The sequence below is a fragment of the Eretmochelys imbricata genome, chromosome 4, assembly GCF_965152235.1.
Source record: "Eretmochelys imbricata isolate rEreImb1 chromosome 4, rEreImb1.hap1, whole genome shotgun sequence".
Classification (NCBI taxonomy): Eukaryota; Metazoa; Chordata; order Testudines; family Cheloniidae; genus Eretmochelys; species Eretmochelys imbricata.
The window spans coordinates 114,300,377-114,320,661 of NC_135575.1; the positions used below are offsets into that span (position 1 = coordinate 114,300,377).

At 41.3% G+C, this 20,285-nt stretch overlaps 1 protein-coding gene across 1 annotated transcript in view; it reads left to right on the forward strand.

The window, feature by feature from the left end:
- Positions 1-2,624: 2,624 nt before the first annotated feature.
- The window catches only part of FAM184B (family with sequence similarity 184 member B), an 89,666-nt gene continuing 72,005 nt past the window's right edge, over positions 2,625-20,285 (forward strand). Inside the window, exon 1 of the mRNA XM_077815815.1 lies at positions 2,625-2,759. Coding sequence (XP_077671941.1) covers positions 2,625-2,759 — 135 coding nt within the window. The remainder of the gene's footprint in view (positions 2,760-20,285) is intronic.

Below are 20,285 nucleotides of genomic sequence, written 5' to 3' on the forward strand. Positions count from 1 at the left end.
ATGGATCAAACCATTAGTTAATTTATATTGATATTTGTTTGAATAATATGAAGGGCTTAGAATGTGATATACATGTTTTAAAGGCTGAATAAAAGTTTCAATCCTTATGAAGCTTTTAGCCAGAACAACAAAACTTGGCTAGTTTAAGATGGCAAGTATTTTATAATAATTTTACCAGTGTTTGCCAATCCTGATAGTATTGATTTAGAGCATCTTTGAAAGATTTATTTCTATTGACTCACCAGTTATGGAGGAGTGTTTCTGACCTCTGAGTCACTCATATAGAATAAATGGGCAACATGACAAAGTGTTGTTATGTTAGCAAAACAGCTTGTCACTGCTATGTTATTGTTGTACAAGAATTCCAGATAAGGACTAGGTAGGTTTACTTATTCTGCATGCAGGTTTTGTTCTGAACCCTTCACTTTTTTGTAGAGGGAGGAAAAAACATTTCAAAAACGTTTTGGAAGGGGAGGCCATATTTGATGCTCTCCCTCCCCTAGAAGTAGCCAGGACTCACGGGTCCAATCCAAAGCCCACTTAAATCAATGGAAGGACTCCTGTTGACGTCAGTGAAATTTGGATCAGAACCTATATGCAGAAAACAAAATATGTACTGGTTAGGGTTGCCAACTTTGGCTGGATGAATTCCTGGAGGTTTCATCACATGACATTATCTTTAATTAAAGATTAACCGTTAATTTCTGGTGATTACAGGACAATCTGAGAGGGTTGGCAACCCTAGTACTGTTACAGATGTACTATATGTACTGTACAAGTTTAACACAAATGCCTGAGTTTTATTTGAACTGAAGCCTGATTACACAATATGGGCTCAGTCCTACACTATTGAAGCAAAAGGAAGATCACCTCTAACATAAAGGATGGGCTAACAGTTTTCCAATTAGAAACTTTGAGCAATGATTTGCTAGGCTACAATACATTTTTCTAATGCACTGAAGATTAGGCTTTTTGCAACAACCAACATCAGTGTGCATAATTTTAAGAAACAATACTATTGTTATTCTGAAGTGTAACAGAATAAATGTTCAACATTGTTTAGTTGAAATTTATTTATAAAATAAATGTGTGGAAAAAAAGTCATATGCATATCTAACATTCTTAAATATTGGTAGAGCACGGGCACCATGAGCCCATCTAACTCGCCACCTATGCTCCTGGGGATCTCTGCCTTCTCCCTGCTTTTTCACTTACCTGGGGCTGCCTTTCCCCCTTCTCTTCACTCACACTCCGCCCATTTCTAATCCCCTTGGGTGAGGTCTCCCCTTCCCCACCACCCACTAACTGCGGCTCCTGGTGTCTCCCCCATCGTCCCCAGGGGAGTGAAGCGGTTGAGACTCTTGCAGGGGGAAGGAACAGCATAGCGTCCCCTGAAGGCAGCCACAGCCACCTGGGAGATGATGGAGTCGCTGATGACCAGGGGCCTGCTGCCTCCCCCTTTGGAACCTTTTGCACTGGCTACAGTTCAAAGGATGCTCCAAAGCCTGGGGTCTGGAGTGTCTTTCCCTGTTTGCCTTTTCATCCTTCTCTCTTTCCTTCTCCTTGCATTTCTTCTGACCTTCTCTCCATTTTTCTTCTTCCTTCCCTCTCCCCACCTCCTTTTTTTAAACACTCCCCATTGCTTTTGTAGCATCATCTCCTTACCATATTTTCACTCCTCACCAGCCTTGTCCTCCTGTCCCCGTCTCAATCATTTCCCCTTCCCGGCACCTTTTGTGCCACTTCGTCTTTCTTTCACACCCCTCTTTCCCCTGCCTCTTCTGCAGTCTCTTTTGGACTCAGAAGCCTAAACCCCCTGCACAGGAGCCAGGGCTGCAGATGGAGAGAAAAGGACCTGGAACCTAGGCACTGTGCCTCCCCTGCAACCTTCCAGCGTGTAAAGAGTTTCTGCACTTGATGCACCGAAGGAAAACTGATCAATTCTGCGTAATAAGCAGAGCGATTGCCAGGATCCTTCCTACCCAAACTTGCTCAACGCTCCCCCTACATGCTCCCTGGCTGGAGGGGGCTGCTCCATCCCACGTGGGAGTGGAGGAGCAAAGCGAAACTGACAAGATTCTTGAAGTACTTTGCTTTGCTGATGCACCATGGAGATGAGCCGTACAACAGAGCCTTCAACAAGGTGCCAAAGGCACCCGCCTGAGCCCCCTGCCCTCGCCAAGCAAGTGGTACGATTTAGTCTGCAGACCTCCTCTGTAATCTATCTCCGGTAATATCTGTGCTGCTGGCTGTATGGCTGGCTCAGCGTCGCCTCTGGGGAATTTGTAGCATCCAGCCATTGGCATCTTCTCGTGGCGGAAGCTCAACCATTTGGAGAGAAAGAATAATAATATTAATAATAAAAAAAATCCTGAGCAGGAGGAGCACATGTTGTCTGCCTCCTCGCCTGGGTGTTTTGCGGAAGCATAGAAAGGAGGGGGGCAGCTGCTCCGGCTGCCCTGTTTGGGGGCTGAAGTTCCTAGTGCTACTGGACTGTGTGTGTGCAATACACGGGGAAAGGGAGGGGGGGAGTGGTGCCAGGATTGCCGTACAGTACTTAGAGCAAACACCCCCACACACATCTACGTCTGGTTTTAGAGAGAGATTAAAATATTTCATGTCTGATGGCCTCTGGCATAAACAAGATTCATCAGCCCGGGACTTGCAATGAAGCTAAAGCCGCTCACTGCAGCTCGACAGAGGAATGCAACCAGGAACTCCACCTGAAAATGTGCAAGAAGATTGCCCAGCTCACCAAGGTAAATCTTGCTGTTCGTTCAGCGCCTTTCGGGCGAGGGGGCCGGGGCTGGAGGGGGAAGTGGGGGGGGGGGTGGCTGCTTGGAAATGTCCTCTCGTGATGATCCCCCCCTCAAAGAGGAGAGGAAGGAGTTTTAGCTGATCTGATAAGGAAATACCTGGGGGATCTATGTGCAGAAACTTCATTTCAAAACGCCTTCCCTCAGGGTGCTACAAATCAATCTCAATAGATTGCTTGTTGCCTCTGCGGCTAACGCTCAAGTCGCGGCGCACAGCATGCCCTGATTACAGCAGCGGAGAGAGCCGTAACTCTCTGAAGTTACGTCAGGTAGGTGGGAGGATATTATCCGGCTTTTATCTTAAGTCCTAAGGATCAGAGTTCGTTTGCCTTTTACTGCTTCTGAAGTAATATTGCCCACAAGTCTAATAACTTTGCTGTGTGGAATGCAATACTGCTTATAGCATATGTTGCATAGCTACCGGCTTCAGGTATGTTTGGGAAAATAAAAAATCGATTTCATTACCTTAGCAAAGGATCGTAGGTACTGGGGGTCAGAGTGGACTAAACTACCTCACTGGGCTCTTCCATATCTCAAGAGAGCCTGTCAGTTAATCCTGAGTTGCAGAGGTAAATCAGTGGTTTAGCCTGGCCACTTCCTACAGCATGTAAAAGTTTTAAAAAGTCTCCAACCCAGTAGCAGTAGTAACTGTCCTTCAAACTATTTGTACACTGCACCTGTGTCAATGAAAGAAAAAAAACCACCCTCATTCCAGCCCAGGTTTATGTGCTCCATTTCTACATATTATGCAAGCTCAACACAATCTATGGAGACATGGCTGCACATGGTCCATTAATCTATCTAATAACTTCCACTCCTTTCATTATTAATTAATACAGTACTAACTCCAGTTTAAATTGCCACCTATATAAATATGGTATGAACATAAAACAGCAGGAAATCATGAAAATATAAATATTCACTGGGCAGGGATACTGTATTGTGCTACTTGTGACTTCTTCAGTCATCCCTAACTAACGACAAATATGGAGTGTGTGTTGTATGTATGCTGTCCACACAGATATACACCAGTGTTTTGTGTTTGTGCATGCGTATAGCAATGGTTATTTCTACTTATTTTATATACACACATGAATGCACATTTTTGCACATGAATGCACATTTTGATCCTATAGTAAACTTAAACTACTTGTGCACGTATCTGCAGCCTTGCATTACTTGGGAGGTATTCAGACACAACTGGGATGAGGCCCATATAAGCACCTAGAAATAATCAGCATGTAAGGTTATGACTTGTTTAATCATGTTCATTTTTTATTTATCCCTGACATTGCTGCTCCCTTGCCCCACAACTATGCATGCACAAAAGGTGATTGGAAGATTAATTTAAATGGCTCCTCATTTTTTACCTACTGGTTCAGCCACTGTCATTGGTCCACTTTATCTTTGGCTGAAGACTCAAAATAGCAGCAACCTCTTACACCTACTCTACTTTACTGTTCTATGACACACCGCACAGGGCATGCTGAAGTAGTTGATCCATAAGGATCACATTCAAGTGCTAATTTTCAAATTCTTGTCATTTTTTCAATGTGAAAAACAATAGTAAGGTTATTATTTAGTTTTATTTTTTTAAAGTGAGACTTGATTGTTTACAGCATCAGTAATTCATAGGATCACCAACTCAACCTTTCAGGTGATCCTGCCAGATCAGACCTGAGGCATATTTGTGCAGCAGAGTGGTGAAACATGCTGCTGAAACTCTCTGTGGATAAATAGAGGTTTTCATTCTCTGAGGCTTTCAGCATGCTGCCTTCCACAAGCATTTAAGTCATACCAAAATTTTGCTTGAAAACATCTTTAATTCCAAATAAATGTTGAGAGAAAATCTTTTATTCTGTCCCAAACTACAGCAACAGTATTTTGTAAAGTTTGTCTCTGGATTAGAAAAAATAAATCTGGTGTCTGTTCTTATTCATTGTGGGTAAAAATTCAGCTGAGTGCAAAGCACTCCCCACTACTGAAGTCCTTAGCCAGTGATATGTGAGGCTTTTCAGAGCTTTTTGTTAGAATTGCACCATTAGAATTCTTTGCCTTTGATGGGATTCATCCTCTGGATACTGCTACATCATCTAAAACTGAGATGATTTATCCCTGAAGCTCATAAAAATACATCTGAAGAGTAATTTCACACTATTATAGGATGTGGCCCTTACGCACTTTTTATTATTGCAATGAGATACTTATTAAGGCTATATACCTATGCAGAGATCATTGCAGGATTTGGGCTGAAGTCTCTTGCCATTTTGTTTTTTAAATTCTTGATGCAGCAATGTTAAATTAAATAAACACAATGAAACACTACCATAGTAGGCTTCAGAAAAGGTCTAACTTTTCAAAAAGTGGCCTCAGAATTTCAGCAGGCAACATCTCTCTTGCAATTCAGAGGCCAGAGTGAGGTCAGCTGAAAAATTTGGCTTCTGTTTGGAAAAACTGTCCAAGTAGGTCAGATTTTGGCCTAGCAACTAAAAAGATGCCCCTTTGACTGGTCCTCTTCTCCTGGCCAAATTCCAGTCTGGAAAATTACAATACATTACAGTAAATTCCTCCCTTCAATTTCAACTGGATATAGTATTCACCTCCACCTCTAACCTGAAACTAATGTATAAAGTATAATGTTGCTATATATGGTTAAAGAGCTGCCACCTTCCATCCCAAAGGTGTCAGTATTTCAGTGATTGAGTGGGTGGGGTGGGAGGAAATACATTTTTTGTGTATTGAGGTGCAGCCCCGCTTCCAGAACCTAAGAGATTCTGGCTGAACATTTTCTCACATCTCCTAATTCATGTGCACCCCATCCATGGCCCTACAAAGTCACAGGACCTCCTTGCCAACCTCCTCCTGGCAAAGATGGCCATCCATCACATGAGGAGGAGGAAGCTAGAGAAGGGGTTACTCTGACTTTAGGGACTATTTCCAGTCCCCCATCCAATCGTGTCTCCAGGCAGATTTCCTCTTGGCAGTGTCCACTGACGCCTTAGACACCTTTGAGGAGCAGTGGACACGGTCTAGGGTTCTCTGCTCAGGGTCCCCTTCAGGCTCCCTCATTTTTCACCTTGTACCTCACTTCCATTCCTGTTTTTTCTTTCATTTTCCACATACTAACTTGTGGACTGGGCCTAGTGGTTCATCTCCCGTTTAGTCGAGGGAGTTGGCCTTTAATCTTATGGAGAGGCCCTAGACCCGCCTGTCCCATACTGACAAATAGTATCCCTGATAATTCTGTTCACAAGGAGGAAGATTATGGCATAGCTTTTGTACTTTCAGCCAAGTGCATTTTTGCATGGAAGGGGCTGAGGTTGCCTGTATGTACGTAGCTTGTAAAGCATAGAAAAGCCTTTGGGATGAAAGGTGCAATATAAATGTCAGATAGTATTAGCAGTGGTTATTAATAACTATCTGCAAGTGATGTAAGAGAACATCAGTTTGGCTGTGGGAAAATGACTAATTTCATTTTAAATACTGCATAATAGAGCTGTATGAGTCTGAAGTGCCAGAATCTAAAGAGTTTGCAAGCCATCCTTGCTTACGGCATAGCCGGAGCAGGGACTGCACAGAGTTTCACTGGAGAAAAGATGTTCATGTCTTGGTACAGAAAGCTGTAGATTGATTTGCTTCCCACAAAAAAAATAAAATAAAATAAAATAAAATAAAATAAAAACCAACCACAACAGTATTTTCAATACATCAGTCCCCTTGTTATACTTATAAGAAGCACACGGGATCTTTATAGGGAAGAAGGCGGCACACCGCATTTGTTGAGAATACAACAGTTAGCATATGCTTTTCAATCTCTCTCTCACACACACACACACACCCCATGCACACAGTCCTGCCAGTTGATTTTTAGTTACCAGTCCAAGGCTGGATCAATCTAGTGGCCAACCAGATTGGTCGCAGAGGGGAGCAGGTCGCGATCCGATGCTCCTGGAGTGTGGCAAGACGAACCCAAAGTCCCATGGCCAAGCACCCTGTTCTTACAGTCTTTTTTCTCTGTTGAAGTCGGATCCGATGAAGTGAGCTGTAGCTCATGAAAGCTTATGCTCAAACAAATTGGTTAGTCTCTAAGGTGCCACAAGTACTCCTTCTCTTTTTGCAAATACAAACTAACACGGCTGCTACTCTGAAACCTGTCATAGTAGACATTATAACTTATCTTAAAACAAAAGGGTGACCATAATCAGTCAAAAGGATTGTTTTGGTCTGTCCCTGCCTTAACATCAGTACAGACAGTGGCAGTCTGTCAGATGCATTCCTACCAATGTCCCAGAGGGTCATTCCTTTCTCCTATTCAAAAAGGGTGGCTGATAAAATGAAATCAAGACATACATTAGTACCTCTATTCTTATAGTACAATTATAAAATCCTGTTCCTACACCCTCAAATTTTAAACAACCAGTAACCACAGGTACTTTCTCATTATTTGAGAGTTTAGCTAGACCTCCAGCTTCCTGTGCTTGATATATGCCTATGATGTGAAGAACTCTTTTTATCAGTACAACACTGAAAGGGTGGCAAGCATCACATAGTTACCAACTCTTGTGATTTTTATTGCATATCTGATATTGTTCCAGCTCCTGGATCATAAGAGAATCTCTATTTTTTATTTTATTTATTTATTTATTTTAATGAAAATGAAGTTTCTAGTTGTCCTGGTTCCAGAGAGAAGCTTAAAAACATGAACCCTAAAGTTTCAAAAATTTTGGTTGGTTGGTTTTAAAATCATGAGATTGTTTTTGATAAAACTCAGGATTTTTGGAGGGTTTGACTCAGGACCTAGGAATGCTTGGTATTGGCAATACTATGTGTATGCACTGATATTTGTGTAAAGTATTCCTAGTCAGTGTTTGGATGACTCAGATTTGTGTCCTAGAAAGGGAAGGAAGAAAAACAAACACTTGCTCAATGGATTTTTATTAAGTCTGTGTAAAACTTTCATAATGAAATCCATGTTTCACTGCAAACCCGAAACTTTGGCCCAATTTGCCAAGATCACAAACCTTGTGGCAAACTATATTCAAGTTTCAAGTGGACCTTGGGACCTGGGGAGATCTATGGGGTTGGTGGAAACTAGTTAAACCTAAAACAAGGTAAAATTAGCAGTTTCAGCTGAACTTTTCTTTGAGTTTGAGTTCTGAAAACAAAACACAGGGCATGTGAACTCACAAAGTGCATGTTGTAAAATGGAAACTGCCAGCTTTCTCACAGTTGTAGTTGTGCTTGACTGATACAAAGACCACTTCTGCTCTCAGATACATACCTATGCAACCCCAATGGATTCAAATCAATAGGGATTTAAAATCAGTGGACTTTCATGTCTGTAGTTGAGTGTGGAATTTGGTCAACTATGTATTAGTAATTAAACTTAGCTTTCTGTATTGGACCCAACCTAGTGAGAATAATACTACAGCCCTGGCTTACTGTATGTATTGCACTTGCCAACTCTTTGTATTTCTGTTCTGTATCACAATAACATTCAACTTAGAATGAAATGGCAATTTTCATTTAAAACTTTGGGCCCAATCCTGAGAAGTACAGAGTACCCACAACTCTGTAATTGCACTCTGTAACTGCAATTGACTACAAGAGGAGTTACAGGTGCTCAACACTTCTTAGGATTGTCCCTTTTATTTAAGACAACTTGAGAAATGCAAATGAGCTTTCAGAGACCAGCAATGAGGGAAATGGATCAACTTTCATTTAAAAGGAGATTCTGACATGGCTGGCAAGAACTAGGCATTCTCTAGATATTCATTATATACAAACTTCTCCTTGAAGCCATACCAGTGGGTCTCAGTCTATTCCAGACTTTAGTCTCTTGAGCAGAGCCTGGCAGGCATAAGATACCCTGCTATAATATCTAATGATATTATCAAGCAGAAAGCAAAAAGCCATTCGTGAGATGAGTCCCAGCCCAGTTCTTTAACCACAAGACGGTCCTTTCATCCTTCTCCTGTATTTCCCAGGATTGAAATTCTGGAGGCTGATGGCAGAATATTCTCAGTGGAGGTTGACCTCCGCTCTGGAACTCATTTTCCCCACAGATCCATCTGACCCTGTGTATTTAGCGATTGTTAGGCATCTGTGCCAGATGTACATTGGTTTTTGTTTGGCTGTTCAGTTACGTGGACTGTGTTAGTCAGTGGAGAAAATTGGCTTAGGGGAATGTTGTATGTGTTGAAGTCAGAGGCACTGGTCACATGCTTAAATGTAAGCACATGCTTAAGGGCTTTTCTGAATGGGGGCCTTACTTTGCTTAAGCACTCCCTTCATTGGCATCCTATATCAGTTAAAAAAGGAGTCTTAGGGTGTGTCTATACTACAAGCATTAGTAACACAGCTGCAACGAAGCCATGGGCAGCGGGTGGACTCCCCCTTCGAGGAGGCTAGCCCCCTGGCCCCGCCCCTTCCACCTGAGACCCCACCCCTCTGCCTGCCGGAGCCCTGAACACCGCCCCCACATCCCAGCAGCCGGAGACCTGAGCTCCCACCTGCACCTCCCAAGCTCCGGGCCAGCCCCAGCTGCCAAATGAGAAATACACTGCGCTGCGTCTCCCCTCCCGAGACCCCGAGCTGCCCCCAGCAGGAAACCCAGGAAGCTGAGGAGCAGATACTGCCTCCTCAGCCACCCCGGAACCTGCATTATGCATAATAATAAGCAAGAATTTCCTCTGGCAGAAGCTCACTCCTAGCTCGTGCAAACCGTAAAAAACAGCAACCTGGCATCCGGTGGCAACAGCTGCACCAGGGGAAGTTTAGTCTCCCCATGCCTATTATACTGGCCACCTATGACAGCGATGCAGCTACGCTGCTGTAGCTCTGTACTGTAGACACTTACAGCAATTGGAAGGGGGTCTTTTAGGGCTGTCAAGCGATTAAAAATATTAATAGCAATTAATTGCGCTGTTAAACAATAACAGAATACCATTTATTTAAATATTTTTGGATGTTTTCTACATTTTCAAATACATTGACTTCAATTACAACACAGAATACAAAGTGTACAGTGCTCACTTTATATTTATTTTTGGTTACAAGTATTTGCACTGCAAAAAACAAAAGAAATAGTATTTTTCAATTCACCTAATACAAGTACTGTAGTGCAATCTCTTTATCATGAAAGTGAAACTTACAAATGTAGAATTATGTACAGAAAATAACTGAATTCAAAAATAAAACAATGTAAAACTTTAGAGTCTACAAGTTCACTCAGTCCTACTTCTTATTCAGCCAATCACTCACACAAACAAGTTTGTTTACATTTGTAGGAGATAATGCTGCCTGCTTCTTGTTTACAATGTCACCTGAAAGTAAGAACAGACGTTTGCATGGTACCGTTGTAGCTGGTGTTGGAAGATATTTATTTCCAGATGCACTAAAGATTCATATGTTCCTTCATACTTCAACCACCGTTCCAGAGGCCATGCGTCCATACTGACAACAGGGTCTGCTTGATAATGATCCAAAGCAGTGCAGACTGATGCATGTTCATTTTCATGATCTGAGTCAGATGCCACCAGCAGAAGGTTGATTTTCTTTTTTGGTGGTTTGGGTTCTGTAGTTTCCACATCAGAGTGTTGCTCATTTAAGTCTACTGAAAGCATGCTCCACATCTTGTCCCTCTTAGATTTTGGAAGGCACTTCAGATTCTTAAATCTTGGCTCTAGTGCTGAAGCTATCTTTGGAAATCTCACATTGGTACCTTCTTTGCATTTTGTCAAATCTGCAGTGAAAGTGTTCTTAAAATGAACATGTGCTGGGTCATCATACGAGACTGCTATAATATGAAATATATGGCAGAATGCAGGTAAAACAGAGCAGGAGACATACAATTCTCCCCCAAGGAGTTCAGTCAGAAATTTAATTAATGCATTATTTTTTTAACGAGCGTCATCAGCATGGAAGCATGTACTCTGGAATGGTGGCAAAAGCATGAAGGGGCATACGAATGTTTAGCATATCTGGCACGTAAATGCCTTGCAATGTTGGCTACAAAAGTGCCATGCTTGTTCTCACTTTCTGGTGACATTGTAAATAAGAAGCAGGCAGCAGTATCTCTCGTCAATGTAAACAAACTTGTTTGTCTTAGCAACTCGGTTCACAAGAAGTAGGACTCAGTGGACTTGTAGGCACTAAAGTTTTATATTATTTCGTTTTTGAACACAGTTATGTAACAAAATAAAATGTACATTTGTAAATTGCACTTTCATGATAAAGATATCGCACTACAGTACTTGTATGAGGTGAATTGAGAAATACTATTTCTTTTGTTTATCATTTTACAGTGCAATTATTTGTAACAAAAATAACAATAGAAAGTGATCACTGTGTTGTAACTGAAATAAAAATATTTGAAAATGTAGAAGAACATCCAGAAATATTTAATAAATTTCATTTGGTATTCAGTTGTTTAATAGTGCAACTAAAATTGCGATTAATCACAATTATTTTTTTTAATTGAATCATGTGAGTTACCTGTGATGAATTGACAGCCCTAGTTTTTTCCTATCGCTGTAGTAAATCCACCCCTCGAGAGATGGTAGGTAGGCCACCAGATGAATTCTTCTGTTGACCTAGCTGCATCTCCAGTGGGGGTTAGGTCGATATAACTACATCACACAGGTTATGAAGTTTTTCATGGCTCTGAACAATGTAGCTAGGTCGACCTACGTTTTAGGTGTAGCCTACGTGGTAGCCATCTAAATTCTAGCTTCCTGGAAAAAGGTAAGGAAGGTATAATTATTGATCTCAGCACTCCAGAGAAGAGTTCAATGTTCTCCAGAAATGAGGCAGCATGAGACTACATCTAAACTAGGATCACATTTTTTGGAGCAATTTTTTTTTCTCATGGGCATGCAGTACCGACACTGGTCAGACAGGAAAAGTTAATCTCTTCCAATGCATCTTAAAGGATCTCATCGCCCTTTGCGAGCATTAAAGACTCAGGTTAGACTTTCCAAACTTGAATGCCTCCCATCTCAATGGGAACCAGGAATGTAAGAGGCAAGGGAGCTAGGAATCCTTGGTCCCACTAAAAACCAGCCACTTAGTTTCGTAAATATGTAAGTTTCGTATTCTGGGGAGCAGTTCAGACCAGTGAGGCATTGTGTCACCACTTGACTTGTAACCATGGGTGCCTCACAATGCTCTGCTGCTCATAGGCGCTGACTCTAAGGAACCTAAGTGTTTGTTGACCCCTTCAAAGAATTCTAATAGACTGGTGAGGCATGTTTTCCCTTTACAAAAGCCATGTTGGCTCTTCCCCATCATATCATGCTTACCTATGTGTCTGATCATTTAGTTCTTTACTACAGTTTTAACTAATTTGCCTGGTACTGAAGTTAGGTTTTTTAGTTTGTAATTGCCAGGAACACCTCTGGAGCCATTTTTAAAAGTAGGTGTTACATTAGCTTATCCTCCAGGTATCTGGTACAGAGGCTGATTTAAGTGATAGGCTGCATACCACAGTTAGTATACTCCTGGGGGGAATTATATGCCAAAAAATTAAAAATTCTGCACACAATATTTTAAAATTCTGCATATTTATTTGTCAAAATAACACAAAATAATCACCCTAGTTTCAATTATTTTGGTAATTTATTTCAAAATATCTGTCAGCAGGTATGTCTGTAACAATACAGACAAGAAAAAGATTCAGGAAATGTTTTTTGTGGGGCTGCTGATTAATTGAAGTTAACTCACACAATTAACCCAAAAAAGTTAATTGCGATTAAAAAAAAATTAATCGCGATTAATCGCAGTTTTAATTGCACTGTTAAATTATAGAATACCAATTGAAATTTATTAAATATTTTGGATGTTTTTCTACATTTTCATATATATTTTATTCTTGTTGTAATTGAAATTAGAGTGTATGTTATTTTTGCTTATAAATATTTGCACTGTAAAAAAGATAAACAAAAGAAATAGTATTTTTCAGTTCACCTCATACAAGTACTGTAGTGCAATCTCTTTGTAATGAAACTGCAACTTACAAATGTAGATTTTTTTTACATGACTGCACTGAAAAACAAAACAATGTAAAACTTCAGAGCCTACAAGTCCACTCAGTCCTACTTCTTGTTCAGCCAATCGCTAAGACAAATAATTTTTTTTACATTTAAGGGAGCTAATGCTGCCGTCACCAGAAAGTGAGAACAGGCATTCACATGGCACTTTTGTAGTTGACACTGCAAGGTATTTACGTGCCAGATATGCTAAACATTCATATGCCCCTTCATGCTTCGTCCACCATTCCAGGGGACATGCTTCCATGCTGATAACGCTCATTAAAAAAATAAGCATTAATTAAATTTCTGACTGAACTCCTTGGGGGAGATTTGTATGTCCCCTGCTCTGTTTTACCCACATTTTGACATATATGTCCTGTTATAGCAGTCTCGGATGATGACCCAGCACATGTTGTTCATTTTAAGAACACTTTCACTGCAGATTTGACAAAACGCAAAGAAGGTACCAATGTGAGGTTTCTAAAGATAGCTATTGCACTCCATCCAAGGTTTAAGAATCTGAAGTGCCTTCCAAAATCTGAGAGGGATGAGGTGTGGAGCTTGTTTTCAGAAGTTTTAAAAGAGCAACACTCCAATGCAGAAACTACAGAACCCGAACCACCAAAAAAGAAAATCAATCCTCTGCTGGTGGCATCTGATTCAGATAATAAAAATGAACATGCATCGGTCTGCACTGCTTTGAATTGTGAACGAGCAGAATCCATCATCAGCATGGACGTATGTCTTCTGAAATGGTGGTTGAAGCATGAAGGGACATATGACACTCTAGCACATCGGGCACATAAATATCTTGCGACGCTGGCTACAACAGTGGTACGAGAACGCCTGTTCCCAGTTTCAGGTGACATTGTACACAAGAAGCGGGCAGCATTATCTCCTGCAAATATCTCTAGACAAAGCTCTGGCTGGGATGATTTAGTTGGGGATTAGGTCCTGCTCTGAGCAGGGGATTGGACTAGATGACCTCCTGAGGTCCCTTCGAACCCTGATATTCTACGATTCTATGAAATGTAAACAAACTTGTTTGTCTGAGCAATTGGCTGAACAAGAAGAAGGACTGCAAGGAGTTGCAGGCTCTAAAATTTTACATTATTTTATTTTTGAATGCAGGTTTTTTTGTACATAATTCTACATTTGTAAGTTCAACTTTCACGATAAAGAGATTGCACTACAGTACTTGTGTTAGGTGAATTGAAAAATACTATTTCTTTTGTTTTTTTACAGTGCAAATACTTGTAATCAAAAATAAATATAAAGTGAGCACCGTACACTTTGTATTCTATGTTGTAATTGAAATCAATATATTTGAAAATGTAGAAAACATCCAAAAATATTTAAATAAATGGTATTCTATTATTGTTTAACAGTGCAATTAATCACGATTAATTTTTTAATCACTTAACAGCCCTAGTTTTTTGACAAATGGATTCTGTACTAGTCATATTAATACAGTACTCTGAGTAATAATTCATTTAAATTACAATACAGAAATCTATTTCCCTCACCCCTCAGAAGCAGTGCAAAGGTTTGGCAGAGTCAAGGGTATGGGAGGAGCCGAGAGAGAGAGAAATAATTTCTGGGAGCCTGGAAGTGAACCTGGAGGGTTGTTAGGTGTTGGGGGGGAGAAGTATGGAATAGAGTTTTTTTTGGGGGGGAGGGATTGTTAGGGAGTTGGGGAGCCTCCCCCATACAGACCGTGGCTGACCCATAGCCTCTCCCATTCAGTCAGGCACATCTGTCTCATCCCCATCTTTCCCTGCACCTCCTCCACATACACACACCTGGTGCCCTTGTGTCCCTGCACCCCACTCCCATTCAGCTCTTGGGTCAATGCTGTCACCCCACTTGCTCCTGTGCCCCTGCCCCAGTCTGTCACCCACTAGTCCTTCTGAACTCCAGTGTATGTAACCCCCCCAGCAGCCCTGTGTGCCCTGCTCTGTCTTTCCCCCTATATACTGTCACTTCTCGCCTGGCCCTGCGGGCATATCACTGTGAGAAAAGCAACCTCTGTTCTCTCCCTCTCCATGGCTGGCTGCTCGGGCTCGTGAGCTGGCTGCCCTCTCTTCTGGCACCACAGCAGCCTTTGGTCAGTGAAAGGTGTAATTGCAGCATCTCTCCAGCAGAATGTATTATTTTGCTAAGAGAAAACAATCTGTAGGTAACATTAATTCTGCGCATGTGCAGTGGTGCAGAATTCCCCCAGGAATAGTTAGTAATTCTGCAATTTCATAGTTGGGCCCCTTCAGAACTCTTGGATGCATATCAACTAGTCATGGTGACTTATTACTGTTTAATTTATCAGTTTGTTCCCAAACCTCCTCCTGTTGACGTCTCACTCTGGGACAGTTCCTCAAATTTGTCACTTAAAAAGAATGTCTCTGATGTGGGGATTGCCCCCATATCCTCTGCTGTGAAGAACGATGCAAAGAATTAATTTAGCTTCTCTGCAATGGCCTTGTCTTCCTTGAGTGTTCCTTTAGCATCTTGATCATCCAGTTGCCCCTCTGACTGTTTGGCAAGCTTCCTGCTTCTAATGTACTTAAAAATAATAATAATAACAATAATTTTTTTGCAGTTAGTGTTTGTGTCCTTAGTTAGCTGGTCTTCACATTTTTTCTTGGCCAGTTTTATACTTTTACATTTGACTTGCCAGAGTTTACATTCCTTTTTATTTCCCTCAGCAGGATTTGACTTCCAATTTTTAAAATGATGCCTTTTTGCCTTTAACCTCCTCTTTTACTCTGCTGTTTATCCATCATGGCATTTTATTGGTCCTAGCCAACTGCACTAAGTTTGCAAAGAACTTCTAATAATTGGCAAATAAATGCTGATTTACAGTATAAATTTGGACCAAATTCAAGCTACTATTTCAAGTCCCCTTATTTAATGTTTTTATCTGAAATGGCTTACATTTTGCCTGTAATGTAAGAATTGATAAAAAGTAGTAAAGCTTAAAAGTAAATGAGCCATTAAATGTATAAAAGAAATGGCAAGTACGGGCTCTAGTCTCAGTAACCCTTTTCTCATTCTAGCTTTTAGTTTTGGATACTATACATAAGTGCCATTTTTCAGTGACTTTCTAAATTGTATATCTCCAACACCCATTTATTTAAACAGTATTATAGCTGCTAGGGTTGAGACATTACAATCAGAAAAAAAAATAGTATCTGAGTTAGGAGTTGCTACAGCACCCATTAGCCTAGTTTTCTTAAGGTATTGCATTCTCATGTAATCCTTTAACAGAGGTTGTACAGCAGTGGATTATATTATGTGTCCTGAGCATTTCTTTACACTGTGGTATACATGAGACACAAAATATTTCTATCTATCTGTGATAGTGATGGTCTACAAAACGCAAGGGGAGGACAGGGGGCCTAAACCCCCTCCAAAATAAGCAACTGAATTGATAGATTGCATACAATATTATTGTACTATAAAAATGTATTGAGTAAGGTGTCATAACTGGTGACACACTGGTCATGAATATGATTGTGTGAGGTATGGATGGATGGTGCGTAAAGAGTTATGTATGTGTGCTGGACATATGTTCCTAAAATATGTTTTGGGGACAGACTTGATAAAGCTTGTCTTAGGTAAAGGGATGTTGGTTTGCCTGTGTCTCCAGTGTAACTGAGCAAGGTGATGCGAGAGAGAATAAAAGTTACATTTACACCAAAGTCAACAGGAGGATGATAAGACAACAGGAAGAGACAAACAGAGGGGAGACTAACTTTATCTGGGGATACACTTCAAAAAAGTACATGTCAGAGGTTTACTGGACTATTAAAAAGGACAGAGAACCCCTTACTTATTCATCGCAGAGGGGACAGCACAATTTGATTCTGGGTGTGTTGAATCATGCTCCTGGAAGGGCTGGAGTTGCTGGTAGTTTGATATAAATGAGAAAGCTGGATAGGCAAAGATTGTAGCTTGCTAAAGTTGTCTTGGACACTAGCAATGTGTTTTTATTTGGGGGGTTGGTTGTAACCATTTTCTGTTACTCTCTCCTTAGTATCACTTTAATCTGTTTTTTATTAATAAATTTATTCTTCGTTTCACTATAAACCATCTTAGTGTTGTGTATTTAGGCAAAGAGTGGATCCTCAGTGAGTTAACAGGCTGCTGTGTGTTCTGTCTCTTTGGAGACAGCAGACTTAATAATTTCTAGGTGTCCAATGAGAGGGACTGGACACTGCAGGGAGATGTCTCGGGGAACTCAGGAACTGAGGTTCACTGAATCTCACCTGCAACTCCGGGTTTAGACTGGCAGAGTTTCAAGGAGTTTGCTGGCAGACAGACTGGAGTGGCAGGGAACTGTCACACAGTTTAAGCTCCAGCAAAGCCATAGCTCTGGGTGCCCCAGGAGAGCATCACAGCATGCATACAGCCGGTAGCAATTGGTGGACAGTGAAATACTGTAAGTATCTTAATGGTGGTTTAGATAATGACCTTACATTGCCATTCGCTAAGGCTGTTTCTAAGGCAGGTAGAACGTATGGATTTTTACAATAGATAGTTAGCATATCCAGCTACATCCAGCTACATACAACTCAGCCTGTCTACACTAGGATCTTAAAACGTGTGAGCTACCTCACTGTAAGAACACGCCTATTTTTCTGGATGTGCCCATAGTCTAAGAGATTGGTCATATGTGGTACTGAATGCCTTCTGACTACGGTGGGAGTTAAGGCCACGCAGCAGCTCTCGGACTGTATCGTCAGTAGGAAAAAAGCTGTGTTCTTGCATTGAGGTAAAACCCTGGTGAAAACAAGGCAGTTTGTAGGCTTCAAACAAGTTAGCAGGTCAAGTTAAAGGCTACAGGGGACCCCAGTGTTGTCTTATCTGGGATTGTATCCTACGTTAGTTAACTCAACTTGCCTAATTCAAGTTAAGAACACATCTTTTTCTCTAATGAAGACAAGGCCTCAGAAGGTCAGCACTTTGTATGATTGGACTCAAAGACCATTTAAATTTATGGTTAACTTTAAGCAAATGAGTAGTTCTGTTAAGTCAATGAGACTATTCACATTCTTAAATCTAAGAATTTGCTTAAGTTCTTTGCAGACCTAAGGCCCAACAGAGGAGCACGCATGCAGTAATGCCTATAACAAAAGGGGACACCTTCTCATTGCACACTTCGAAATTATTAAGTCTGCTGTCTCCAAAGAGACAGAACACAGAGCAGCCTATTAACTCTCAGAGGATACACTCTTTACCATAATTCAGTATGTGGAAGAGAAGCTAGCTCATTTGTTTGCTGATGCATTTCTAGGCAGAGCAATCTTTCCTTTAATTGTTCATCCTGTGTTTGCTCCCGGTTATGTTCAGGCCAGGTACAGCTAAATCTACTCACATTTGTTCTCAAAACAAGATAAATTGCATAAGCAAGTAATTGTAGGAAAACAACAGCCAGAAAGCTATTTGATACCCAGTCTTCATTATGGGATTAAAATTCTATATCCCCACTGTTTGGATGTTTTTGGTCTCTCATGGACATACTGCAGTTCAAAGTTATCTCTTCCCTTTGCCTCTTCTAAATTTCCGCTAAACATACCAGAAACAATTACAAAAGTGTAGACTAGAGAAACCTTCCCTTTAAATTATCTTTGGAACTTGAGACATTTGCTTGGTTGTGGCTACAATTGGACAATGAGTGAGTTACTTAGCTGGCTGATTCCAGTGACAGATGAAATAAACCTATAAACATACATTTGAGTTTTACATCCAGAAAGTGTTTTGTATCTATCTACAGTCATGAAGTGAGAGTTACTAGTTAAACTGATAAGGAGACTTGATAGAATTGTGTCTGTTTCTTAATATTTTTGTTTAAATTGGATTTCTAAGCTGCTCTAGTGGCTTAGCATCATTCCATGCAAAATACCATCCACCATATCAATGGGTGGTGGAAATTGATGGGGCCAGTGGTGAAAGGGGGGCAGTCCCCGTAGCAAGGGAGGGAGGCACTTGCTGAGTGAAAATAGGTAGCTCCTCCCATGGGAGTCTCTGGCACCCCTTGGCCAGCTAGCGGAGAGTAGGCTGATTGGCCAGCATTCCCCAGCTCTCAGGATTTAGCCCAGCACAGGGGCCATGTGGAACTTCTTTGCAGCATCCCACCCTACCCACTGAAATAGGAATGGGAATCCAGCCTGATGGATGCTGTGAGTCTAGCCAATAACCTCTTTTCGGAGGTCAGGAAAGAAATTTTTCTCCCAGAGGCCAAATTGGCAGAGGACCAAAGCATTTTTTGCCTTCCTTTCATGCACCTGCAGGCCACAATGGGTTAAGTAGGAATGCACTGGGACCTAACTGAGGTACTGGTGTGGTGTTGCTTACTCGTCACAATTCGCGGACAGTTTCCAGTGCAGTTAAGAGAAGAAAATGAACAGTTCCTAGATGTAAATGATCTTGGATTTTGGTAATGGGCCTTGGGCTCATGTGATAGGGTCAGACCTGGTGGCCTCACGGGCTGAGGTCACCACCCTGCTGCACCCTCTGTCCCTCTCGCGGGCAAGGAGAATAAGATTCACAACTCTCAGTATTGTATGGAGTGTAGCTGTAGCTGTGTTAGGTCCCAGGACCTGAAGAAGAGTTGTGTGGCCCAAAAGCTTGTCTCTCTCAGCAACAGAAGTTGTTCCAATAAAAGATATTACCTCACCCATCTTGTCTCTCCCACTCCCATTATTGTTAGAGAAAGTTGCATGTCACATTTCACATGTCCTGCCTGGGAAATTTATCACTTATATGAAATCCCAGGTCAATAAAGTATATCAACGCCTATAGCTCACTATGCAATTGTTTTAAACAAACATAATTTGTCAGCTGACAGTCCCCTAACAAATGCAAGAAGCAGAATTTATATCCATGAGTAATTGTGAAAAGGGAACTGCCTTCCAGGTTAGTTGGCAGTGTCTACTTTTTCAGCACATCACAGAACTGCCTTCTAAGGCCCCACTACTGCAGCTGGCTCCACACTGGCCACTGACCTCCGTGAGGTTCCCCGCGGGTGCAGGAGAGCCTGCTGAAGGGCAGACTGGAGCCTGGTTTGTACAGCATCTCAGGAACAAAGCCATGCCTTTCCCATTGAGTCAATGACTACTTCTCACAAGTGTCCCCTTTGAGCTAATTTCTTCCTTCCCCCAAATATGAAATACTCTGTTTATGTCGCTGCCTTTGAGGTGTAGGGCAGCAGATTTGAACCAGCCAGGGCAATATATGTGTTGCTGATACTGAGTTGAAGAAAAAGTAAAAATTTGAGGGTCGCCCCCAGTGTCCTCTTCTTACACTAAATGGACTAGCAGAGCAAAGACTTAATGCTCTGCCAGTTGCTCTCTTGGGATCCTTTTAAAATGCTTTTTAACCATCTCACATAAGCTATTGATCTTGGGGGAAATTCCTGCAGAAGTACTTAAAATCTCCA